Here is a 27,714-nt window from a genome sequence, read left to right on the forward strand (position 1 = left end):
ACGGGGTGAGCTCCCATTGTTCAATCCCAGCTCCTGCCCTCCTAGCAGTTCGAAAGCACGTCAAAGTGCAAGTAGATAAGTAGGTACCACTCCGGCGGGAAGGTAAACGGCATTTCCGTGCGCTGCTCTGGTTCGCCAGAAGCAGCTTAGTCATGGTGGCCAAATGACCCGGAAGCTGTACACCGGCTCCCTCGGCCAATAAAGCAAGATGAGCGCCGCAACCCCAGAGTCGGTCACGACTGGACTAATGGTCAGGGGTCCCTTTACCTTTAACCCATGTTGGAAACAGGATACGAGACCAGATAGGCCCTTTGTCTGATCTAGCAAGGTTTTGCTTATGTTCTTCAATTCATTCATGATTTCTTACTAATTTTTTTGCATATTAACACTTTATACAAGGCCACCATTTCTTATAAAAGGCTAAATCTTTGGGATGGTTTAAAACAAAATTGAAAGAGGGGGGGATTGTGAACATTTTGTTTAACTCCTATATATGCATTTGTTCATTTGTTTTAAGACTGAAAGCCTGGTATGTGTTCTTGAAAATATTTCCATATGCTAAAGGTATGCAAGCTTTTGCCAAAAAACTGGCTATTAGAACAGCAGGCCAGAGTGGCTCTCTTTAAAGTGGGGGAACTGCTGTAGAGACTAGCTATTCACAGAGGAACTAAACCAACCCTAACTACAGTCACCTTGAGATGACCTTCAACTCCTCAGATTACAAAAATGAAAAGGTTGTTAGTAAATCTGAGGCCAATTAGGGGTTCTTTTTCCTGGAGACATGATGAAATTTCCTGAAACAAAAAACTTTTTGCAAACTCTATAAAATATTTCTAACTTTGGTGGAAAAATAAATAATCTCCCTTTTTATCTTCTCATTCCTGAGGTGGAAAGCTAGCCCGTTTCTGTTTGTGCAGATGGAGGGGAAACACCCCAAGACACAGCCAAACGACAAGGTTTTTGGCAGGAGGGAGTCGAAATGTGAGGCTCGCTTTTCCTTTTCTTTTCTTTCTGGCTGTCCATTTGTCACTGGAGCAGGAATCATTAAACTATGCACTATGTGGGTGCTGGTGGAAGAAACCAACAGGATGGGATGGGAGCATTACATGAACACAAAGTTTCTTAGGGCTTGAGGTTCCTCAAGTCCAACTCTTGTCCTGTTATTACCTTGATAGCCGCCGCCCCTTTTGCCAGTAAGCCACACTTCTCCTGTACTCACTTTATGCGCCGCAGAGGACCTTAAGGTCCATGAATAATCATAGTTTGGAGGTCCCGGGCCCTAAGGAAGTCAGATTATCCTCCACCAGGGCCAGGGCTTTCTCAGTGATGGCTCCGACCTGGTGGAATGCTCTGTCCCAGGAGACCAGGGCCCTGCAGGATTTAACTTCCTTCCGCAGGAAGCTATTCTGCCTGGCTTTCAATTTGAACTTAGACTGATCTTTTATTCCCCTTCCTTCCCTCCCCTTTTTATGAATCTTACCCGCTCTGGGATCCCACAGTTAATTCTCCCCTGGTCTCTTCGCTGGCCCAAAAGGACTAACTTAGCCAGTTAGCCCTGGTGATCACCTAATGTTTATTGGATGGATTTCCCCCCTAAACTGATTTTTGAATTCTGAATTTACTGTTATTCACATTTTAGACTGTATTTTATGCTGTTTTTTGTTGCATCAATTGTTTTAAATTTGTTGTTAGCCGCCCTGAGCCCAGTTTTCTGAACCAGGAAGGGGTGGGGTATAAATAAAAATTTATTATTATTATTAGAGCAGGTCTATAGCAGGCCCTCGACCCTCCAGATGTTTTGGGACTACAATCCCCATCAACCCTAGCTAACAGGACCAGTGGTCAGGGATGATGGGAATTGTAGTCTCAAAACATCTGGAGGGTAAGTAAAGGTAAAGGGACCCCTGACCTATAGGTCCAGTCGTGGCCGACTCTGGTCTTACTAAACTGAAAACTATGGAGAGGCCTGGTCTGAATAGAGATTGGATTCTTGTCTCATTACATATGCTAAAGCTATCCTTTGTCATCTGCATACTACCCCTTGCTTTTTCCTGTAGGACTAATTGCAGTCGTTAACAGTCGTCAACAGGTTTACCATACCCATTGAGTCAATCACCCATCTCCTACCACCCTCCTGAGAAAAACCCAACCCCACCCTCCGACTATATATAAGGGTCTGGTGACTTCTGTTTCAGTGTATCTGAAGAAGTGTGCATGCACACAAAAGCTTATACCCAGAACAAACTTAGTTGGTCTCTAAGGTTTTAGCAATGCCTCAGTGCATGTGGGATTGTGAAGCTGCCATTTGCTCACATCTACCAATGTTTTATTCAAGACATAACTCTACTTTTACTATCATTTGTGTATACTGGAGATGGTAGGATTGATGACAGAAGCCCGTTCAAAACTACACAGGAAACACAAATTTTAGCCATTCAGAATTAGAACTTGATTGAAGTATAATAACGTTGGGTTAGTAATATGGACAAAAAGGTGTTTAGAATTTTTTTATTAAGCACATTCCACAGTACAAAGCCTTATATCATGAACAATATCTGTACAATTCAACAGTTGTCCAATAAGCTGTTCATACACACACTTTCCAAACAGGTAACTGGCAAACATAATTACAAGTTAGAATAAGACTATCCCAGTGCTTTGAAACATTAATCTAGCAGTAACATACAGCTGCTCAGTAATGATTAGCGAAACAAAGTCCAGAGTACAGCCAGGATCACTATCATTAAATCCCAGGAGCCAAGCTCCCCTGGGTGCCAGTCACAAACTCCACAGCTATGTTACACCAAGCACAATCAAAAGTAGTTTAGGCTGCATCTTCAAATACCATTATTTCCCATGGGAAAAAAAACATGAATTTCATCTTACACATGCATTAAAAAAGGATAGTTTTCCATAAATACCTTTTTCTTCAGGGCTGCAATAGAAAGTCTTTCACATGACAGCCATTCAATGACATTGGGGGGGGGGGGTCATTCATATTACAGCTATCATAAGACAGTTGTGTGACTGTCGACCATATTAAAAACCGAGAACATGGGAAAGGCATCCTCTGATGGATTTGATCATATCCATGTCTTAAGTCTTTGAAGCAGTGCTCCGAGGGGGCAATTCATGAATGCAAAAAGCAGTTGATTTGTAACATCTAGGAAGGTAAAGAGTGGAATACCAGAAGCAGATCAAAAAGTTGCGCCTTTTGTTCACATCTCACGTGTGCTTTCTTTTGACTGACAAGCTGGCAGGTGTGCAAGTGAAATATCCAGCCGCAGCTGTTCCACTAAAATAAGCGATATTCATTCATTGGTCTTTTTTTATATATTGGTTATCAACATTCCTTGACCCCTCAACCAAAAGAAAAAAGGGAGAGGGAAAGAGAAATCAGGAGTGGCGGCAAAGGAAAAACAAATACAAAACCATATGACTAAGGAATGACAGTATCCATATCCATGCCAACTACACAGTTCTTAGACCATCCAGTATTATATTTTATTAGTTAATAATTTTCAAAACTAGCATTAAGAAGAAGCCACTAAACAATATTGCCCAGCAATAACTTAAAAAGATGAGAGAGAGGCTAGGAAGTTTGCTTTTGTACAGGGAAGCGTATGACGAACTGCCACCACCAGTCATACTTTTAAAGGAGAAGACATTCCAATGACACGCTGCCATAATCCGCCGGGTTTCTCAACAGAACTGTTAAGGAACACAGACCATCTCTCTTAAAAGATCACAGTGGAATTGCAGTTTCTGCTTCAGTTCAACACATAAGCGCACGGTAAGATCAAGGACTATCTGAATGGATTGTAAAAGTTGTTTCCAGGTATGCAACTTTGGCCAACGGCTTAAGATGGTTTGCAAATATTGCAGCATGGAAAATCAGAACCACTTTTAACTTTAATTTTTTTCTTAAATAAAAAAAAGTTCTTGAAGTTTAACATTAAGATGTTTCACCTCATTTTTTCTTCTTTTCTTTTTCTTTTTTTAAAAATCCCAATGGATACCAAAATCCTCCTATTCACAGAGAAATATTTCTAAAGCAATTCATCCCAACCCCATTATGGTGCCAGTGGTAAGAATGCCTTGATGCTTAAAAACTTCTTCCTTGAAATCTGCATACAGTATCAGGAGACCCTGACTCCCAGCACTTGGAGGTTACAATGTTTATGTACAATATATCTACATGCTTATACAGTTACGGTATTGGAAATTATGAGGCAAGCACACATGAAGAATTCGACTATACCAAACATGAGGTGGAGGTGGAGGAGGAGGAGGAGGAGGAGGAGGAGGAGGAGGAGGAGGAGGAGGAGGACGGCTGTAGTACAAAGCACAATTAAAAGAAAGGACAGTGCTGTACACCTAGTTTAGATACTCTAGCCCAATTTACAATCGTTAAATTAAAGCAAATTACTGTTGCAGAAATAAGTAAACAATCATCCAAAATATTACTGATCCATTCAGAAATATCTCTATCAGTCCAATTGATACTCCTAGCCAACAGAAGAGGATCCTCATCAGTCGTGAAACGTAAAGTCTACAGGAGGAGGGTGGCTTTGAGAGCAAAGCCCTGTACATTCTGGGTATGTTTGGCACCCACATTTCACTGAGAATGTTTTTCTTCTTCAGAGTCAGATAAAAGTGCAAAGCAAATATAAATTAGGTCAAGTCCTTCCTTGACATCTGATTTACTCCTGGAAAAACAAGCCATCAGTTCAGTGTATATGGGCAATTTACTCATGAAGCTTTGGATCTTGCATTGCAGTGAAGGACAGACTGAATTTCTTCTAGCTGGACTCAGTGAGGAGGACTGGAAAAGGTAAGTTTAGATATAGACTTGTGCTGCTTTGCATCTACACAGCATCTAGAACCACTTCCGACTTTAGCGGTGGCTGATGTCTTCAGGTGTGTAATTGCCAAATGTCCAGTAGTTCAAAGACTGTGGAATCCTAAAAAAGAAGAAGTCTGAATTAATTTCAACGGTCTATAGTTGCTTACTGTCAGATTTTAGGCAACGGCGCACACATCTACAAACACCAGTGGTCACAGCTGTCATTTAGGGAACTCTTTGTTTCGGATGTTCTGCTTTTTCAGTGGTATTTCACCACTCTTTAAATACACAGTTTGGCAAGTATTTTTAAATCCTCTAGGGCTGGCTTGTTTTTGGTACAGTGGTACCTCAGGTTAAGAACTTAATATGTTCTGGAGGTCCGTTCTTAACCTGAAACTGTTCTTAACCTGAGGTACCACTTTAGCTAATGGGGCCTCACTGCTTCAGCGCGATTTCTGTTCTCATCCTGAAGCAAAGTTCTTAATCCGAGGTACTATTTCTGGGTTAGTGGAGGCTGTAACCTGAAGTGTCTGTAATCCGAGGTGCCACTGTACTTTATTTGGTTATTTGCCATTCTGTCCACTTCTAACCAATAAACTCTGTGGCTGGTATTTGGCTGGTGAGATGGTTTCTTCCCCCGTCTTCCAGCCATGCTCACCTGACCTGCAACTGATGTCGTATGACGTCAGGTGTAAGCCAGGTAAAGCTGTGTCTGCAATTTTTCCCAAGTTTTCCTCTGCAAGCCTAGCAGGGACCAGCTCCCTTGGCAGCTCCTGAGCAGGGCCAACCCGTCAAAAGCAGGAATGGTGTGTTATGAGGAACAAAAAGCTACAGTGGAAGGGGAAGTCAGGAGACATCTATAGGGCTATCTTGTATAAAAGTGTCTTTGTGTCCACACAAGACAGCTCTGGATCCTAGGGCATTATTAAGATAGATTCAACTGATTTAAAGGAAGACCTTTTAATGCAGGCAAGAGTTAAGTTCTCTCTGCAATATTACAGTTATACAAGTGCAGTGCTTTATCGGCTCTCCTGAAACTAATACAACTTACTGAAATTAAGCACAAACTAATTAAACTTAATCTTCTATATATATTTTTCTTCCCAAGAGAGGCAAGCTTTGGTGCTCAGTTATGGACATGGGAGTTTCGCCGCTAAGAGGCTAAAACATTTTTTATTTTATTTTCCACTAAAGTGTTTAAATAGCGGATTATATTAAGATTATCATATGGTAACAATTTTGATCCTGTTACAATAAAAAAGGAATTCAACAGAAGGCAATAAAATTCTCTTATGGCCAAGAGCGCCAGGGTTGTCAGAAATGATCGACTTTAAAAGGCATATTCATTTGGGACATCTAGAAGGGAAAAGGTGCAGGATTTGGTTAAAAAGTTAGAAACCTACATTACTTGAGGTGAGCACATAAAACGGCTCCTCTATCGTTAGTAATATTTGTTATTTTACAGCTTTATAAAAAGCAACATTTCTGCCCTGTGATGTGGGAAAAACTGCAAGCCGTTTTAAACAGCGCCGGATCACTGGCAGTCCGGCACAATCCACTTGGATTGGCAGTAGCCCTACCCTCCAGGGAAACCTGCGACCCTCCAATTTCCATCAACGCCAGCTAGCATGGACAGCAGGCAAGGATGGTTTATTTTTATTTATTTCTATACAACCCTGAATCTGAGGATCACAGGGAAGTTTACAATATAAAAACACAAAAGCACCGTATTTTTTGCTCCATAAGACGCACTTTTCCCCTCCTAAAAAGTAAGGGGAAATGTGTGTGCGTCTTATGGAGCGAATGCAGGCGGGAGGCAGGTGGGAAAAGCCCCCAAGAGCCACACACACGCTCCACGCGGCTCTTGCGGGCTTTTCCCTAGGAGGGAGAAGGGACTGACTGGACGCTTCAGTCCCTTCTCCCTCCTCGTAGAAAAGCCCACAGGAGCCACACGCTCTTTAAAAGGTGCGCCGCTCTTGGGGGCTTTTCCCTGAGGAGGGAGAAGGGACTGACTGGCCGCGTCAGTCTCTTTTCCTTCCTCATAGAAATCAATGCAAAAGCCATGCGCTCTTTAAAGGGTGTGTGGCTTCTGCGTGTCAGTGACAGGGGAAAAGCCTGCAAGCACTGCCCCCACGCTCCACGCGGCTCGTGAAAGGGAGTGCTGTGCAGAGCCTGGGATGCATACAGGTTCTGCTCAGCGCTCCCTTTAAAAATATTTTTTCCCTTGCATTCCCCTTCTAAAAACTAGGTGCGTCTAATGGTCAGGTGCATCTTATGGCACAAAAAATACGGTAGGTAACGTATTAACAAGCAGAAACATTGCCCCCCATCCCAACAGTTTAAAAGACCATAGACTGTTTAATTAGCCAAAAGCCTGGGAGAAGAGGAATGTTTTTGCCTGGTACCCAAAGTTGCAGTTTGACATCTGAAGATGCCAACGATCAGAAACTGAAACCTCCAGCTTCCAGGGGACGTTGTTTTGCTACGGAGTTTTGCACTTTTCTTTTTTTTTTTTTATAAAATTTTTATTTGGTTTTCTGCTTTTATAAAGACAAAACATACACAAAGAAGACAAAAGACAAAGACATGTATAAAATCAGCAAATCCCCATTTCATAACCTTGTTCCTTGACTTCCCCCCACCTCCCCTCGTGCATCCCAGTTTCAAGATTATATCAGCAAGTTGGTGTTTCTCCTCTTAACAATCTTATTCATCTTATTACCTTTTTTATAATAAAAATTGATTTTCATAAGTTGGACTTAAGTTCTCTTCCATCGATTTTCATTTTATCTTAATTAAGAGTCATCTTAACCAAACCTAGAAGTCTTAAGAGTTTATAAGAGTCTCTTCTTCCCTCCCTCCCATCCCCGGTTTTTGTCCCTTCCCAATAAAAATCCAAATTCGAGATTCTCAGCCTGGGTTCCTCACGTCCGAGGCTTTCAAATCTCTTTCAGTCCCTCTTCGCCTGTCCTGTTGGTAATCCTTTATGTCAGTCGTCGAGTCTGGGAAAAGTTCTTTCACCATCAAAGTGTATCCTCTTCCCACAAGAAGATTCAAAAGTAACTGCTGAAGAATTTCCACAAAGTCTATCCCTTCAAAGTCTAAGTCCAAACGGAGGGAGTTTTGCACTTTTCAGACAGCTGTTCAATGACTTGCCTACCTCTCTCTCCACTTAAGGGAGACACGGCTTTATGTTTCCAGGGCAACTCAAGCGTAATCCAGGGTTTGGAAATTGCCCAAGGCCTGTAACAGCAAAGAGGTATTGCCTACAACTGCTCCCCACCCCCATTCAATTACCTCCTCTGTTGTACATGATCCCCACAATCATGGCAGATCACGCCTCTCAACTGACTGGTGCTCAATAGGAAAGCATGGGAGTGAAATCCCTTCACTGGTGATTGCTCCCTCCTCCAACATGTACCTCTAGCTCATGGGTAGACAAACTAAGGCCCAGGGGCTGGATCCGGCCCAATCTCCTTCTCAATCCGGCCCACGGACAGTCTGAGAAACACAGTGTTTTTACATGAGTAGAATGTGTCCTTTTATTTAAAATTCATCTCTGGGTTATTTGTGGGGCCTGTCTAGTGTTTTTACATGAGTAGAACGTGTGCTTCTATTTAAATGCACCTCTGGGTTATTTGTGGGGCATAGGAATTCATTCTTCTTCTTCTTCTCCAAAATATAGTCCGGGCCCCCACAAGGTCTGAGGGACAGTGGACCGGCCACATGCTGAAAAATTTTGCTGATCCCTGCTCTAGCCAAATAACACACTGTCTCGAGGAGCCTGGGAAGAGGACATAAGATCCCCATTCCTTACAATTACTGTCCTCCTCATAGAAGTATGCCTCTCATTTGAGGTATATACACTTTTGGGGGGAAAGCGAGGTAGAGAGGAGGCGAAAGCAAGGTACAGAGGAGTTTTTGAGCATACCCTAGTGATAATTCGCCTTGTCCAGTAGCACCTTAGAGACCAACTAAGTTTGTTCTTGGCATAAGCTTTCGTGTCCTGGAGAGACCTGGTCTTAATAGAGATAACAGTGGTACCTCGGGATGCGAACGAGATCCGTTCCAGAGCCCTGTTCACATCTTGAATAGAACGTAAGATGCAACAGCGCGTCTGTGTGGGTCGCGTTTTGCCGCTTCTGCGCATGCATGTGACATAATTTTGAGCGTCTGCGCATGCGGTGAAACCCGAAAGTAACACGCTCCGTTACTTCTGGGTTGCCGCGGAGCGCAACCCAGAAGCGCTCAACCTGAAGCACATTCAATCCGAGGTATGACTGTATTGGATTCCTGTCTCATTACATAGGTTAATCATAGAATCATAGAGTTGGAAGAGACCACAAGGGCCATCGAGTCCAACCCCCTGCCAAGCAGGAAACACCATCAGAGCACTCCTGACATATGGTTGTCAAGCCTCTGCTTAAAGACCTCCAAAATAGGAGACTCCACCACACTCCTTGGCAGCAAATTCCACTGTCGAACAGCTCTTACTGTCAGGAAGTTCTTCCTAATGTTTAGGTGGAATCTTCTTTCTTGTAGTTTGGATCCATTGCTCCGTGTCCGCTTCTCTGGAGCAGCAGAAAACAACCTTTCTCCCTCCTCTATGTGACATCCTTTTATATATTTGAACATGGCTATCATATCACCCCTTAACCTCCTCTTCTCCAGGCTAAACATGCCCAGCTCCCTTAGCTGTTCCTCATAAAGCATTGTTTCCAGGCCTTTGACCATTTTGGTTGCCCTCCTCTGGACACGTTCCAGTTTGTCAGTGTCCTTCTTGAATTGTGGTGCCCAGAACTGGACACAGTACTCCAGGTGAGGTCTGACCAGAGCAGAATACAGTGGCACTATTACTTCCCTTGATCTAGATGCTATACTCCTATTGATGCAGCCCAGAATTGCATTGGCTTTTTTAGCTGCCGCGTCACACTGTTGGCTCATGTCAAGTTTGTGGTCAAATCATCTGCATAGTACCCCTTGCTTTTTCCTGTAGGACTAATTGCAGTCGTTAACAGTCATCAACAGGTTTACTATACCCATTGAGTCAATCACCCATCTCCTACTACCCTCCTGAGAAACCCCCCCCCCTATATATAAGGGTCTGGTGACTTCTGTTCCAGTGTATCTGAAGAAGTGTGCATGCACATGAAACTTATACCCAGAACAAATTTAGTTGGAGTCTAAGGTGCCACCGGACATTTTTTTATTTTTTTATCAAAAGATGGTTTGTGCTTGTTCTACTGAAAAATCTCACTGAAAGTATGAACGACAATTCACTTTTACCAGACCCACTACCAGGGATGGCAGTATAGTGGATACAAAAAGGACATCCTTAAGATAGCAAGGCTTACCTTGGAGAGCAGTACATTGCAGACTGTTATCTGGAGATGTAAGTGTATGTTCTTGATGGAGAGCGTGTCTCATTTTGGGCATTGGGGGGCACATTTAAAAAATCCCAAATCAAAATGGTATCATCATGGGAACTACTAATGATCTGAAATTCATCAAATTGGAGTCTAAACACACGTCCTGAGTGTTCCTGAAAAATGGCAAAAGAGTTTGCAGTTAGGAGGGCAGAAGACTCTGTTTACCGTGTTCACACTTGCACTCAACTATTCATTTCTACTTGTAGCTGGAAGGAAATATGAATGCGACAATCATGAGTTTTATAAAACGTTAGTCAAACTCAGAGTAGACCCCATTGAATTTAATGTTAAGTTGGTCACATTCATTTCTGCATTGCAGGGGTTGGACAAGGTGACCCGTAGGGTCTCAATTCTACAATTAATTAATTTCAATGGTCTACTCTGGGTTTGACTAAAATCAGAAAGAGCCCCGTGTCATAAAGGATTTTTTAAAGGAAGGAGGAAGCGTGTAGGTTATCATTCAGAAGACAAAGGGACTAGAGTAATTTAGCACAATAGTGATACCTTGGGACATTTTAGAAACTAATCAGGAAGAACTGAATTTCACACAGACAACATGCCAAATATTTGCTTTCAACAATTACTGCACTCATTTAATTAATTTATTTAATTTGTGTACCACCCTGCATGCGAAGATCACAGGGCAGTTCACGATCTAAAATGAGAACACAAAATGCACAATAAAAACAAGGCGCACCAGTAATGCCCCCATTGCCTGCCTACAAACATGTTTAAAAGGGAATAGAATGCTAATCAGCAAAAAGCCTGGTTAAAGAGAAACGTTTTCACCTGGTGCCTACAGATATGTAATGAAGGTGTAAGGTGAGTTTCCCTGGGAATTAAAAAAAAGAGAGCCATTGCAGAAAAGGCCCATTCTGGTATTGCCATCCTCTGGCATAAACACACCAAATTTCCACTCCATTACAAGGTAGTAGATTTAGAAACAAGCAGACAAAGGTACGGTCAACATGTACTACTGCTGTACGATAATATCTGTATAGTTGATGTACATACCACCAATGTACGTAAGCATAGCGTACTTGCTGGGGCACGGGGGTCAAGAGCAGCTTGCAAGTCCCAAACTTTGATTTTGCTATGAAGCAAAGAGAGAAAAGGCAGTGAGAAAACTACAACACCCTCCGAGTACTAAGAACCACAGAAAACCAACCTCCCAAGTGAAAACAGAACTTCGCTTTTAAGTACATACCCATCATAGGCTCCGCTTACAATCCTCTTGTTATCAAATCTGATGCACCTAACCAGTTCTTCGTGTCCTTCTAGCACTCTTAAACAGGCCCCACATTCTATATCCCAAAGCCTGAAAGAAGGAACACGTACAACTTTTTTCAAAAAAATAAAATAAAAGCAACAACGCATATATTCTTTCTTATATAACTTTTGCAATTTCCATCACAGCTTGACCTAATCATTTCTGAAAAGTCTATACTCAACACAACATTGGTTGTGGATGCTGAAGCGCTTGGGGGTCATGCTGGACAGATTCCCTGGAGTAGGGCTCACTGCTTCCCTCTCGCACCAATGGTTAAGCTTGATTACTTGGCTCAAAGTAATTTAATGTACTAAGCAGAGCTTGCGTTAAGACAATTTTTCAAAACAGCAAGTGAGTTTCCATACAGCCTTTCCCTGTCCCAATTGCTTTTGACCCTAGCAGTGTCTCCCCTCTGAGCTGATGCTACTGGGGAAACCCAGCCAGTTGGAAAGGATATAAATAAATAAATTTGTTGTTGTTGTTGTTGTCATTATTATTATTTGGCCAAACTCTGTCCATAACAAGCCAGCAGCTTTGAACATGTGCAACGGCATCTTCCTCTTCTAGAAGCTCACCTGCGGCCAACTGCTACTTCCACCAGGGGATCAAGTTTGTGACAAACAGCTAACTGAACTAAGAATGGCCAAGAAAAGCACACAGATCCCTGGGGGCGGTCTGAAGGCACATGAGGCTGCCGCCTAGTTTAAGCTAAGCATTCCTGGGTCTGATCAGTGCCCTCCTGGAAACTAGATGTGTATCACCTAGGTTCCACAACAGAAGAAAGATAGGACAGGCTATACATAAAAAACAAAACCTTTAAAAAAAATGAAATCCAGCAAGGTAAGACGACAAAAAACTGGAACCTGGTGCTTGGGCAGTCAAATGAAAAGGGGGTTGCAATGAAACAATACTGTTTCCATTTATCTTCACAGATTCCACCCACCCCTTACCTAATGGTATTGTCTGATGATCCACTCACAACAAGCCGATCCCTATACTGCAGGCAGGCAATGCCTCGCTTGTGCCCATTAAGAGTGCGAACAAATTCACATGTGCTTGTGCTCCAGACCTATGAGGAAAATAAATATTTAACTGCAAAAGATATAATGGCAATTTGGCACATTTTGAAATTCTGCATTAAAAGAGAGAGATGAAGACAAAATACAGTTTTCATTCCGAAAGCCTTCCCTTTTTTCAGACTATAGATCACATCCGCCCCCCCCCGGGAAGTTTGGAGGGGAGGCACATATGTCAATGATGGGCGTGGTCAGAGGCCAAAGTAATGGATGTGACTCCAACCTTAGTGCAGTGGGTTATATTTCAGCTATGCAAAAAGTCAGAGGATTCTACACACCCTGCCCGCAATCTCCCCATCCTTCATCTAGGCACACACCAACCAAGCAAAAGTCCTTGAGGAGAGGATGTGCTTGGGGAGAATCTCAAGGGCTAGGTAGAGAGAGCTGGAAGGTCACAATCTCCCCTGGGCAAGAATAAGGTTTTCCCACCTAAATTGCTCTGCTTAACCTCATGACAACAGTGTGCTACAAAGGGAAATATCTAAAAAAAGCTTAAAGCCATTAAAGCAGTCTTTCTCAACAGCGAGTTCCCAGATGTTCCTGAACTACAGCTCCCATCATTACTGGCCAAGCTGGCTAGGGATGATGGGAGTTGTAGTCCAACAAGATGTAGGGGCCCCTGGTTGAGAAAGGCTGCATATAGGGAATGTCAGACATACAACCACTATCCTTAGAAACTACTTTAATGGATGTTTCAGCAACACGTCAGTTAGAGACCAAACTTATTCTCCCATAACTCCTTTCTGAATTTGCAATTTTGAGAAACTGGTTGTCCACTTACTTTAATGGTCCTATCACCAGAAGCAGATACAATATACTTGTCGTCGAAGTCAACGACGTTAACAGCCGCCCGATGGCCAACTAATACGCGGCGCAGAGTGATGTCAGTCGGTGAGGCCATATCCCAGACAGCAATAGATCTGTCCTTTGAACAGGTCACCATTAAGCCATTGCTGAAACGCAAGTGAAGCACAGCCTCGTTGTGATGAATCAGTGTGTTGAGGACTTCACCTGTGTTCACATCCCAAACTCTGCAAAAGCACATATACACACATCAGATCATTTGTGCAATCAAAAGCTAGTTTCATGGGTGGTGGTAGTGGTGAGCCTTTAATTGTTTCAAACCACAAACTGCTAATGTCACACTATTCCTGAAGACTTATTTTCCAACCTATAACAATTAAATATCATCAGTAGTGCAGCATCATTGTTGCAGTCACACCACCATCCATCTCCATGTTCAAGCGCTCAAAGCCCTGTCCACTTTCAGCGGTTAAGAATAAGAATAAGAACAATACCTTTATTGTCAATGTACAACCCGTGTACAATGAAATTAACCGAGCCTCCCTCCCCCCCCCCCCACAAACACTCAATCTCATTGCACTCTGTGAGCTTGTCGCACAACACCACAACCCCGAAAGTCAGTTGCGCTATATTATTTTCTGTTCAGCAGCATAAGAGGCCACTGATAGAAACTGTCTTTTAGCCTGTTGGTACGACTGATTATACTTTGATATCTCCTGCCCGAGGGTAGAAGATTAAAGAGGTGCTGGCCGGGGTGTGAATCGTCCCTGAGAATTTTTCTCGCTCTCCTAAGGCAACGATCCCTTGCGATGTCATCTAGCGGGCTCAGGGGACAGCCCATGATATAATGCACTGTGTTCACCACCCTCTGTAAAGACTTTCTGTCCATGGCTGTCAAGCCAACGTACCACACTGTGATACAATATGAGAGGACACTTTCTATTGTAGACTGGTAGAAGGAGGTCAGCAATTGTTGTTTGACATTGTTCTTTCGCAAGACCCTGAAGAAATGGACTCTTGTTCAAGCGAGGGTGGTTAAGTCCCATTTGTTGTTTGAAGTCACTTTTACAGGGCTGCTAGGAGACAAAACCGCACGACTAGGGGCAGACCCAGGTCCTGAAAGCAATGTTGGCTCTCAAACCGCTATAAGCCATCGGGATGATGTAAGGCAGCAGTGGTGTGTGGGAGAGGGTGCTTAGTCCTTCCTCTATGGAGCTTCTGTAACTGTCTTCCCAAGGTCTCCCCCAAATTCAACATATTGGCTGTATTATTGGGGAATGTGGCTGGCAGAAGAAGGTTATGTCTTTTCCTCATGCCAACCCATTATCCTCTGCCAACTGTCCCCATCCAACAACATTTTAGGTGTTGCACAGAGACTGAAGTGTTTCTGCAATTGTAAAGACAGAAGCCATAATTCACAGTATTTAATTAATCTGTTCTGGGGTTTTCCCTAACCCTCCAGAACAGATTTACGGGGTCATGCAAGGACAGGAGGAGGGCAGGGACGTTCCACTGCACAGCTAAAAGTCCTTGTTGTGCCGGCAGAACTGCTTTGTTGGATACAGTCCTTAATTGGCCTGTAAACCCAAGACTGACTAGTACCAGGAACATGGGAGAATCTAGAGAATTCCAGATTTAGGTGGGCAACCCTTCTTTTCTCAAGAAAGGTTGTACCTTTCACTGGCTGTGAATTTTCCCTTTGCATCATCCTTCTCACCAGTTTCGCAGCTACAAAAATGCTCACCTCACAGTGGAGTCAGAAGATCCAGTTACAATTACTCTTTCATCATATTGCAGACAGAGAACGGAGCCAGTATGTCCTGTTAATACTTTCAAACATTCCAATCCTGTTTTATCCCAGATCTGCCAAACAGAAACCCAAGAGAATTATATGACTGCAGAATCACTATCTGTAAAGCCATGTCAAAATGAGTCCACAGTCCCTGTGGACATGGGTTTCCCCACTTGTTTCTTCTATACTTTCTATGCCTTTCTGGAAACACAGAAATACATAATTCACCTGAGTATCTGAATTATAGTGTTGTGCAGAGGGAGGTTTTTAAAAATAATAATAATCACAGAATCCTGACTGCCATTATTCCTTAATACCCCAGCATTACAACGTTTTAAAGAAAAATTATATTCTGGCTCCCCTGGTTACAAATAAGCTTGAGAATGCACGTGTGGTTTTTGCAGAAGCATCAGAAAGTAGAACTGGGTAAGATGGTGCAAAAGTGACTTAATTAAGATCTATAGTCCTCTAATGGCCCCCAGTCCCCAAACCTCTTTTATCCTCCTTCCCAAACACTGTTCATGTGTTCACACATTCCCAACTGCATGGGGAGCACGCTTGTTTGCCTTGCATCTTCTGTCACATTCCTAGGAGCTTGGCAATGCCACCCTCCCCCTGTTGAGGCTCAACGTCCGCAGAAAGGACGCATTCACTATACTCTCATAGGGTGCCCATGTCACTTAGAACCATGAATGGACAGTATGGGGAGCCTATATGAGCCTCCCCACTATAGAGTTTCAGCCTTAGCACATTGAGGGGCTGCAGAGACAGGCCACCAAAACACGATGAAAGGGACAGTGCCAGTGAGCACGTTCTCATTCTCCTCTCTTGTGATGAGGAATGCTTAATTCAAGGAAATGAGGGAGACTACAAGCACTGATTTTTTAGAAGGTATATATTGTATTCATCTGTGTTATGCTCTGACATGCTCTCATACTGTGATAGCTGCCTTGGGCATTCTCTTTTAAATTGAATAACAGGGTTTAATGCATGCTTAAAGATAAAGGGACCTCTGACCATTCGGTCCAGTCGTGGCCAACTCTGGGGTTGCGGTGCTCATCTCGCTTTATTGGCCAAGGGAGCCAATAAAGTACAGCTTCCGGGTCATGTGGTCAGCATGACTAAGACGCTTCTGGCGAACCAGAGCAGCGCACGGAAACGCCGTTTACCTTCCCACCGGAGTGGTACCTATTTATCTACTTGCACTTTGACGTGCTTTCGAACTGCTAGGTTGGCAGGAGCAGGGACTGAGCAACGGGAGCTCACCCTGTCGTGGGGATTCGGACCGTCGACCTTCTGATTGGCAAGCCCTAAGCTCTGTGGTTTAACCCACAGCTCCACCCGCGTCCCTTAATACATGCTTAATCAATAATAAATACATAAACCTCTGGAAAAGAAGAGATTTTTTAAGAATTACATCCTGCTTTTTCAGATTTGCTCTTTCTTCTTCTTGCGAAAAGCAGAATGTAGCAGAGTTCAATGGGCAGCATGTTGTATTCTAGACTATTAGTAAGGGCTCAAGACTTCTTCAGGTTCAACCAAGCAATATTCTACTTTTGTGCAGCAATGAATCATAGAATTGTAGAGTTGACAGACGTGAACAAATGATCTCACCAGAAACAAGACAAAAAGTAGTCAAGAAAGGCCTTTTTACCTTAATGGAGTTGTCCCTTAAGCCACTGATAATCTTCTCATCATCATACTGTAAACAGTAAACACCTTTACTGTTTTCAGAACGGCATTGAATTCTTTGCAAGTTGTGCCTTCCACATCGCCAGTTAGACTCTATAGTCTAAAAGAGACCACAAAAAAAGGGGGTGGGTGATGTAGAATCCCGACACGTTTTCATATCACACATGTTTAAGACTACGTTGTAATTCCATACCCACTTACCTGGAAGGAAGCCTCACTGAACATAATGGAACATGAGTAGACATGTCTATGAGTAGATAAGAAGAGGATTGTTCTCTAATTTATCCCAAGCCTTCCCTTAACCCCCCTCAGAGTTGTCATATCAGGTAGAAAGCAGCATCTGAGTTAATGAACATAGAATTCTGTGGCAAAAGACGATTCAGTCTGCAAACCCAGTTTGTCCAAAGGAAAACCACACGTCTACATGCAAGTCACTGCAGTGTGAGACACCTAAATGCCAGAATTAACCTGGAAAGAAGATTTATGTATTCATTTGAACAGATTGGCTGTCACAGCAACCTGAGAGATAGGAGGGATTTTTAGATTGGGAATCCAAACCGGTCAGCTTTTGCCCAATCTCTAACTTGCAATATTAACAGTGGACTACCCTGCTGCTGCACGTTACGTTTTCAACCCAACTTGCACCATGGGGATTAAAAGCAGTGGATTTAATGGAAGGGTCATCGTAAGCAACTCTCAGCTCAAACTTAGACCCTCTATTGAAGGTTAATTCCTCTGGGCAATGCCACAAGGCTGTTGTAAACCATTCAGAGCCCACCCTGAAATATTCAGTGTGGCACCATAGGCCTTCATGGTCACTGTCTCACAGCAAGAGTCTCTTCAAACCTGAAATACTGAGACAGTGCACTGAATGTTCTTAGGCATTTGCATAATCAGGACTATTTTTTAAATGTGTCTGTTTTAAATAAAAACTGAGAAAGCGCACAGCTCTTCTTTTTGCTGCGATATTTTGGAGGGTGGCCAATCTTGGGTTATGCTAAAATCTTGAATATCTCCCCCAATTTCTATAGGCAACTCTCACTTCCATTCCTAGGGACATTTTAAAATAATCTAGGGCTGTATTCAACACTGCAGCTAGGCTTGCACAAGAGACATCTGTGCACCCAACAAAACTTGCTCTTCTTCTCAAGTCCCCTTCACCCCCCATGTGCCTTCAAAATGAAGTCAAGGGAGTGTTGGGGAATGCTCCAGAGCAGATTTGGGGAGTGTGAGGGGCAGGGAAGAGGGGAAGTCCCACTGCACACGTGGAACTCTGCTTGCACAGTGTTTCACGCAACCCTTAGTATTTATTTATGCATCACCCATCCAATTTGCTGGGAGGTTCACACAGACACATAAATAATTCCAGGTGTGAACTATGAAATGGTTCTCTGTACCTTTTTTATATCTATGTGCCTCTTTTGTCATCCTCTTTTGCTCAATTCCCTGGGAGGGAGAAAGAGAAGGGGAATAATGGAGCACAATTCAATGGAGGAAGAGGCATAGACAAATAACTGCCTCCTGTACGCCTTGTCTTGAGTCTTCACTAGCCTTTTCTGCCTGCCAAGTAATCAGTAGCATTTTGTTGTGCCGTGACCACATCTTCTTCATCAGTAACTTCCCACCAGACTGCTAATTCCTCTCTCTCTCCCAATTACCTGCTTTTCTTTTCCGTCTAACTCCATGTTTGGTGTCTTGGATTGTTTTGTGGGGTTTGCAACTCCCTACAGAGGTTTTCCATCCCACAAAAAAGGGGTTTTGCAAACATTACAGTATCCCCTAAGCCTACTTATACCTCTCTCAGGTGCAGCAGTGGTGCAGTTTTAGCAACAAAAAAGATTTTAACTCCTCTCCAAACTTTGCAAATAGAGGGAATAGAGGTCAGAGCTTTCCAAACTGTGTGCGTCGACTGCAGTGTATATATGTGTCTGTGAATTCTCCCTGCGCTCCTCCCAGGGCTGGAAAGGGGTTAGTTTAACCTCTGGCTTGCTAGTAAAACAGAATTACTGTGTCATGAAATGATGCATGTCTAAAAAGTGTGTCACCAACATGAAAAGTTTGGAAAGCTCTGCAGTAGATTATATATTTCCTAGTGTGGCAAACAGCCAAACAGCGTGGACATTTACTTTCCCTCTCATGGGGAAACACTGTTTTGCCCTGTAACTAATCACCCATAATTCCAGATTGTGCAGACCTAACTTTGTCTTAAAACAAGGGACCTTGCATTGTTTTCTGCATGCGAACACATAGCCAAGGAGAAATCTGTAAATTTCACAGTTGTTCCTCTTTGTCTACACCACTACAACTGGGTTGTACAAAAGGCACAGGAGTTGCATGACCACAAGTTCTGGACTGTACTCTTAGGTAGTATAAACACTCCCAGGAAATGCATTTATTATAAAATGGGAAACTTGATATAAACCTGTCTTTTCTCCCCTTCAAACAACTGATTGAAACATAGATTTAAAATAAATTCAGTCTATGTTGGATGGGCATAAGATAGTCCTGCGAGACTCAGGTTGTACTCAACACAGAAACCCAGTTGATTAGTATTAACTAGCTAATTCATATGGTTATACATATGTGCTTCAGTTGTTTACAGTTCCCCACAGTGGCCACGTGGGCACTTGAATCGGTCACATATTTTGGCAAGCCACTGATTCTTGAGGTATTGCACATAAGCGCCTGTTCACCAAATAAAATACCAGTCAAAACAATTCTACCTAAGGGTTTAGGGAGAAATATGCTTTCCATTTTGTGCAATTTTCAGATTTTTAAAAAGCTCCTTTATAAAGTTACCAGAAGAAAATGTGGGCTGCAAATCAAAGCAACTGGAGCGTGTTATTCATCCTCGGGCCAGAGAGCTGTGAATCAGTAAGATCCATGCAGGTGCACAGTTTAATTCTATGAGTAGATGTGATTTCAGAGACACATTAATGTGGTGTTGCTACTGTGGGAAAATATTTTGTATTTTTGAGAATTTGTAAAATCCCCTTTGCCGTGTCAGTTGCCAGTATACTGGGAAAGTAGCCACAATACACAAAAAGTATACAGCTGCACAGAAATTGGCAGGAGTAGAAACATATGCGACTACAAAGCAGAAGGATTCGAGAGAACTAAATATAGCTGAGTGGGTGGGCCCTTTGAGGACCATCAGGAAAAGGCCCTGCTGAATGCAGCCCTCTGTAACCAGGCACATTGGAGGCTGCGGGTATGAAACATATTTCTAATATATGCAGATCTGATGCAGGCATAACAGGCCAATCACAAAACCAAGAACCAGGAGCACCTAACACTGGTGCACTTTCATTTTGCCGTACTTGTGACTAATGCCTTGTGATGCCTCATGGATTGTTTCAACATACTCTAATTGAGGACTGTACAGATAGAATCCTGATGCCTGGCCTTTAGCAGGAGTTATTAAGTATTAAGTCATCTTTTATTATTAACAGGAGTTATTTAAGTATTTATATATATATTATATATTATATATTTATTTATATTTATTTTATATATATTTATATATATTATATATATTTTATATAATATTATATTATATATATATGTTAATATATATATTAACAGGAGTTATCTAAGTATCTTTAGCAGGAGTTATTAAGTATTAAGTTATTAAGTATTAAGTCAGTATTAAGTCATCTTCTTGCTGAAATGGCGAAGCTCTGGTCTCATTCCAAGGCTCTGGGGTGCGATCTATGAAGACCTAAATGGCGTTGGCCCTAGGGAGCACCTTTTCCCACATGAGTCTTCCCCTCTCGTTAAGATGTGCATCAAGATTTCTGCATCCTCTATATTGAAAATGGCAGAATTGTGGAGGGAAATTATGCAAAGTTTGCAGACTTTATAGGGGTTATGGAATCCAGCTTTTCCTAGTACAGAATTTGAGCTGCCTGGTTGCTTATTTTATTTATTTCAGTATTGAATGCATGCAGTCCTCGCATCAGCTATGGAAAATGACCTTGGACGGTCTTTCCAATTTATCAGCCTTGTAATTTACAGCTGCCTTCAGGAGTCTAGGGCCACTGCTGTACTATGTACTGCTGTACTATGTTCTGTACTGCCCTACTATGACAATTGCCAGTGGGTTTTCTTTTTTTTAAAAAAAGGCTTCTAGCCAGACATGTAATTCTTACTCAAGTGGGAAGTCTGCGTGTCTGGACCATAAGGTTTCAGTGCAATTGAGGGTTAATATGACATCATGCTATTACCAACAAAACAAATCAAAGCCTTCCATAGAGAAACAAGCATATTAAGCGAAAGAGAAATCCAGCCTAACCTTCTCTTTGATATTCTCACTTTCTTCACTGAGGTTGTTTTTTGTATGGACAAATGATCAAGTCATATGTGCCTGTCCTGCAGTTGGTGAGTGGTGTCACCTCCCGGACAACAGATCTACTAAATCAGAGGGGAGAACTAATCCTTAAAGCTATTGACATCAGCCTAGAAGTAAATGATGCCTGCAACATTCTGCAACATTCCTAGCACCATACTACATAAAGAGCATACAGCCATAGAAACTGCTTGAGTGGCTCTCAATCTTCGTTCTAAGCCTTAATAGTTACTGTCACTTTGATTAGAAGGAAGAATGAGAGAAGAAGGAATAACAATCTCCATAACGCAAGGCAGCACTAAGGAGGCTGCATGTGTACAGCTCTTAACTTTCATTTTTGGTCCCTGCCCTAGATAGCACCTGAAACAGCTCCACAGCAACTATAAGAGTGTCTGTGGTGGCGGTGGTGAAAGGAGGAGGAACTCTGAGGGCAGGTAGGGCAGAGATTCTCCAATCAAGTGTTCACAGGGCTGCAATTCCATTTTAGTCTACTTATTCTGAGGAAGCATATTGCTCATTGTGTTATCTTTCCAGCATGGCTGGAAATACCGTATTTTTCGCTCTATAAGACGCACCAGACCACAAGACGCACCTAGTTTTTGGAGGAGGAAAACAAGAAAAAAAATATTCTGAATCCCAGAAGCCAGAACAGCAAGAGGGATCGCTGCGCAGCAAAAGCAGCGATCCCTCTTGTTGTTCTGGCTTCTGGGATAGCTGTGCAGCCTGCATTCGCTCCATAAGACGCACACACACTTCCCCTTACTTTTTAGGAGGGAAAAAGTGAGTCTTATAGAGCAAAAAATACGGTATATTGAAAATCAAGCAATAGATGTGCCCAGAAGTCCTTGTAGTGAATAATGCTTCAATATCTTGGTCACTTCTGGATGGATATATATCCATTTTTCTATCTTGTCTCGGCGGACAGAGGGAATGTAGGTGGATATTTTAACTCTCCTTTCCTTGGGTCCAATAGGTGGAATCTTTTTAATAGTCTGGCCACATTCTTCATCCCCACTTCAAAATCTTGCAGGGGAGGAGAGAGACAGGGAGCTTCCATATGTCACAAGACAGGAGAGCAAAAATAGTGTTTGTAACTGCTCATGAGGAATAAATTATATCTGTACTAATTCTAAAGGAATAATGAAGAATTTGGCCCAGCATCATGGATAATATGGAAAAGGCCCAGGGATTTAGAATTGGGAGATCAACAGTACACCTGGCAATCTGCCTATTAACACAGTCTGCTAATAAGAGTCAAATTGTACTACAATATTTTGGGACTGTGTCCAAGCACATGATTAACTGAACCAAGTCAGATTTCCACAAAAACAAGTTTTGCATACCTAAATAAAATTTCCTGGGAAGAACCCAAAAGTAGTCTTCCCTTTAAGGGAGTTCCTAAAACAGTTAAATCTGGCAGGTCAGCACAATGGATCCAGGCAGTACCAGAAGTTATTGGACCACCCTGAATGCAAGAAAGCCTCTTCATAAAACTATTGCCCTCAACTGCCTGCCACTGTGGAAGCAGAGAAACTATTTACCTATTTCCAATAATCACCCCCTCCAATACACAATGGAATGTTGTGCGTTTTAGGCACAACACTGTGTTCTTATAAGACTTTTGCAGGGGATTAAACACACACTGATGTCAAGTCTGCAATGTCACTTGCCAACTCCTACTTGCAACTGCATGTATTTTTGGCCCCAAATTTAAAGAGGGGTCAAAAAGGCCAGCTTACAACTCTGCTATGCATAATTCCTCACTGCCATTGAGTTTAACAGTTTCCTTTTAAACTGAATCAGTGCACTGATGTAGCTAATCACAATAAATTAAACAGTTTCCCGCTCACATTAGTAGCAAGAAAAATGATGTGCCTCAGATCTCTGTGTCCCCCTAGAAATAGCTGCTCCACGGTAGTGTAATTTTTGCTCCTTGGTGATCTGTTGACGTCCAAGACTAAGCATCTTTTGAAAAACTTTCTTTTTGTTAGCTTCTAGCAGCAGGAGGGGAGAGGCTAGGAAAGGTTCTTAGCATTTTTCATGTCTGATTTACTTCTATTAACATCTTTAAAATGAATGGGTGGCCCCAACCTTTTGGAAACTGTGCAGGTTGCAAATTTAAACAAATAAAAAAAGATTGACTGCTGGGAAGTAACAGAAATAATAAAATTGTTTGTATTACGTTGTACCTTAATGCCAATTTTTTTACCGTAACCACTAAACAGTAAGGCTGGGCGATATCAGCTTTTCAACATCATGGTGTATCGCCGGCCAAACATTGCGGTTTGGCTATAAAAATGTGTTCGGGGGGGGGGGCTATTGGGTTGTTGCTTTTACTTTTGTTTTGTGGTTTTATATCTTGATTTTATTCTGTGAACCGCCCTGAGAGCCCGGCCATAGGGCAGTATATAAATCCAATCAATCTATTATTATTGTTTATTGTTGTTGTTGTTGTTGTTGTTACTGCAATGTTGGGGGGGGGAAATGTCTTGGCCTCTGCTCGTGAGACACTGGGTAAAACTGCCCCAGCTGTCACCTTGAGAGATGAGGGGGTTTCACCCAGGCGCTTGCAGGCTGGGACTATGCAACTTCTTTGCACAGCTCAGCTGGGGATCAAGAAAGTTCCCCCTCCCCAGCTGAGACAGCCCTGCTGCATTTCATGCAAGCGGGCGAAACATTGGGGTTCCTTTAACTGCTTCCTGCAGGGAGCGGCAACCACGCTCCCCTCAGCTGAGCAGTTTCAGGGAGCCCCCACCCTGCCGGAGCCAGCGCCGACTGCTCAACATAGCTGTCAACCTTCCCTTTTTTTGCAGGAAACTCCCTTATTCCAGCGCCGTTTCCCACTGATATCACGGATTGTTTGATATCCCGTAGACTGTCCCCGGGACAGGTGAGGCTACTGGATCCCTTATTTTCGAGGCTGCTGATCCCTTATTTTCAAATCTGAAAGTTGACAGCCATGCTGCTCGACTGAGGCAAGGGCAGCTGCACGCACCTTAGTCAAGCAGTTTCAAGAGGCACAGGGAGGCACAAGCTCTATCAGCGCCTCGCTGATACAGTTTGTTTCTCCCTCTGCCTCGTATGAGGGCAGAGTGCGATGGCAGTTGCACTCAGTGATATATCGCTGTTGAAACTTCCGCCGCTCCTGGGTCCCTCTGCTACCACTGCCTGCTGGAAGAAGGAACTGTTGACTTCCTCCTGTGGACGCTGCTGGCAAAGGGACTCAAGAATGGTGGCGGTTTCACCAGCGATATATACTGCTGAGTGAAGCCGACATTGAGGTCTGCTTCTCATACCGGTCCTGGGCGATATATCGCCCAGGCCTACTAAAAAGCTATAAATACTCTCCTTTTACTCATAAACAAAGATCTCTGAAGAGACCATTCCCTTCAAATAAGAAATCAAATCCTCTAAATTTAGCAATTCTTTTTCCTGGGGGAGAGAAATCAAGCGGTCCCCCGGAACGGATTACGTTAGAAAACCGAGGTACCACTGTATGACTATTCTGTGTGTTGGCAGGGTACAGAAATGTTCTTTCTACTGAAATCTGGGAGCACAACATGCTGAAACGTTACAGGCTGCATTATCCAGTCAATCATTATCAGAACCTTGTCTTTAATTAATTTAATTTGCAAGTTGTAATGTAATGTTCACTTATACTATATAAATTTATTTATTTATTATAGCTGGGTAAGTAACAAAGAGCAGAGGTTGCCAATCATTTTTTTCCCTCCCGCCCCTGCAATTTAAGCACCCATTTGGAATGGGCGAAAAAGAATAAACCTCCTCTCCCAGTTTCTGAACCACTGCCCTCTCCCTTGCTTTCACCACCAGAAAAGAACAAAGCACAAAGGTTAGATAGAATAGAAATTCTCATGATAATAAAGCTTTGAGACCTATGTACTCCAATTATCATCAGGCTTGCGATATGCTATTAGAAAGAAACCCCTAAGGAGAAATTTGATGATCTAAAGTTATGTTACTAATATTTTTTATTTTTTTAAAGCAGAAATAGTTACTTGGCCCTATTCTAGTGACAGGGCAGGATTAGTGGCTAAGCTAAATTCTCCTGTGCTCTATTTGAGTAATTGTAACTGAGTAAAGAGATTTGCAAATTTTGGAAGCTTTGCTCTGTTCAGCTTTCGGTAAGGCCAAGAGTCCTGATCCTCTGGGCACAGAAATGCTGACATATACGCCAAACTCAGAGAGAACAAAAGAACGCACACATGGATCTTTTGCCTCTGCTGTAATAAATGGAGTGGCCACCATCTGCAGACCAGCTCCATGTGCGCAGAAAACCTGGATCAGAATACATTAGCTTCTTCCCCTGCAACTCAGTAAGTTATTGTGAGTTTATCACATCAACTTACTTGCTCTGCTTTGATACTTTCACATTTCTCAATTCCTTACTTTACGGTAACACTTCTTAAATCCACAATTCTTTAAATCCACGGCTGCTCGTTCTCATAATTCTTTTTTTTAAATACGTCTACCGAAGATCCTCATAACACTGAAACACATTTCTAAAAAGCATGGCAAAAGAATGAAGTTTCATGAAAACGCAGGCTTCAAACTCAGTACAGTTTAAAACAAGGTTTTCGAAAACATACCTCTATATCTTGTATTATCTTTGGGTACAGTGACCTGTAAAATGAATTAGGAGGGCCATCTGTGGGTCTGTTTTTAAACAGGTACTGATCCCTATAATAATAAAAAAGAGAGAGGTGAAATTTCGCGTTTAGAAACAACAAGCCTTGCAAAATGCACTAAGGTAAAAGGCAAGAGCAGCTCTAGTCCTTAGACGCCTACTTGACAAGCCAACTGTTGCCATGGCAAGAACAAACCACGAGCAGAGGATGTCCAGTTATATTTGCCCATCTTTTCTTATGCCCCACCAACCCACAACCCTGCTCATCACCTGAGTTGGGGGTGAGTACGTACAACTGCAGTGACATGGCTAAGGATGGGCCTGCACAGCTCTTGCATACCTCCTGTTTTTGCTTTAACTATAGTAGCAGAGCAGCCGGACCCACCTCAACTTCCTGAGCAAGACCAAAGGGCAGGAGTCACCCAACAAACCCTGCCAGCTGAAGACCTGTGTGAAGGCTTCCACTTGCACAACAGGCCTTCCCACCCCCTCGTGTGTGTCCCCTGAAATTGGCTCAGGATTTGTGTCAGGAGAGCATCCAGAAAAGCGGGTGGGGGAAGGTAAGGGGGGAGGATCGTTCTGCCTGGCAAGCTAATATGCTTGTGCAGACAGAATGTTTGCAATAGTACAATGTTAAATTCCACCCAAGGAATAGTGGGGCCGAGATCATCTATGGCTTGCATGGCTCCTCCTGTATCTTGATGGCGCAGGGGAGCATGCCCGGGTATGGGTGTAATTCTGGGAGACCACTCCCAGCATTTCTGCTGCGTACAAGTTACATTGCTCATATGGAGTTTAATATATTCTACCACCTCATAGAAATGCACACTTAAGGTGGCTGGCATAATGGCTATTTACAGCACAAAGGTAGTCAAGGAGCAAGAAGGCTAAAGACCAAAAAAGGGGGAGTAAGAACACACAAGTGCCAATTTTTGAAGTCATTCACTGTCATGTAATCCTTCTACTAAGAGTTTAAGTTGACCAGATGTGCCCAGTGGAATTGTTTCTGTTCTAAAGCAAAGGAGCAAATTTTGCACAGATACTTACCAGCCCCTTCTTTCCGATAGCCCCTTCCAAAGCGGATCGGTTCGTACCATTCTTTCAATAAGCTTCTTCCATAGCATTCCTTCTGAAATAACTCGCTGCCATTCCTTGCACACCAGCTCTGCTGCACAGAGTGACCTGGCATCAAGGTAGGAGAGGATATTTTCTGCTATGTGATCTAAGCCTTGCTCTAGCAAGAGAGAAAAGAAAAAGAAAGCACTGTCAGTCTTTTCGTAGCCAATGACTCTCTTGCCTGCAAATGTACTGTGCATGCTATGAGGCTGTACTGCCTCAGGGGGAAAGTCACACAAAACAGATTTAGCCTTTTTTCCCCACATATTTATATCCAATTTATGGGACACAGGTGGCGCTGTGGGTTAAACCACAGAGCCTAGGACTTGCCGATCAAAAGTCGGCGGTTTGAATCCCCGTGACGGGGTGAGCTCCTGTTGCTCGGTCCCTGCTCCTGCCAACCTAGCAGTTCCAAAGCATGTCAAAGTGCAAGTAGATAAATAGGTACCACTCTGGCGGAAATGTAAGCGGTGTTTCCGTGCGCTGCTCTGGTTCGCCAGAAGCGGCTTAGTCATGCTGGCCACATGACCTGGAAGCTGTACGCCGGCTCCCTCAGCCAATAAAGCAAGATGAGCGCCACAACCCCAGAGTCGGCCACAACTGGACCTAATGGTCAGGGGTCACTTTACCTTTACATCCAATTTATTACTGCACAGTTTTGGATAAATGCAATGTAACACTGACTACATAGCA

At 42.9% G+C, this 27,714-nt stretch overlaps 1 protein-coding gene across 5 annotated transcripts in view; it reads right to left on the reverse strand.

Moving 5' to 3' along the window:
• Window positions 1-2,494: 2,494 nt before the first annotated feature.
• Window positions 2,495-27,714, reverse strand: part of FBXW11 (F-box and WD repeat domain containing 11) — a 96,211-nt gene continuing 70,991 nt past the window's right edge. For all 5 annotated transcript variants that reach the window (XM_083493794.1, XM_083493793.1, XM_083493790.1 and 2 more), the window contains 10 exons: window positions 26,953-27,139; window positions 25,868-25,958; window positions 16,872-17,009; window positions 15,170-15,288; window positions 13,403-13,652; window positions 12,496-12,614; window positions 11,483-11,593; window positions 11,290-11,368; window positions 10,201-10,388; window positions 2,495-4,964 (listed from right to left, as the gene is read on the reverse strand). In XM_083493794.1, coding sequence (XP_083349920.1) covers window positions 10,227-10,388; window positions 11,290-11,368; window positions 11,483-11,593; window positions 12,496-12,614; window positions 13,403-13,652; window positions 15,170-15,288; window positions 16,872-17,009; window positions 25,868-25,958; window positions 26,953-27,139 — 1,256 coding nt within the window. In that variant the 3' untranslated portion in view covers window positions 2,495-4,964; window positions 10,201-10,226. The remainder of the gene's footprint in view (window positions 4,965-10,200; window positions 10,389-11,289; window positions 11,369-11,482; window positions 11,594-12,495; window positions 12,615-13,402; window positions 13,653-15,169; window positions 15,289-16,871; window positions 17,010-25,867; window positions 25,959-26,952; window positions 27,140-27,714) is intronic.

The sequence above is a fragment of the Podarcis liolepis genome, assembly GCF_965112155.1.
Source record: "Podarcis liolepis genome assembly, chromosome: 3".
In the NCBI taxonomy this organism is placed as follows: Eukaryota; Metazoa; Chordata; class Lepidosauria; order Squamata; family Lacertidae; genus Podarcis; species Podarcis liolepis.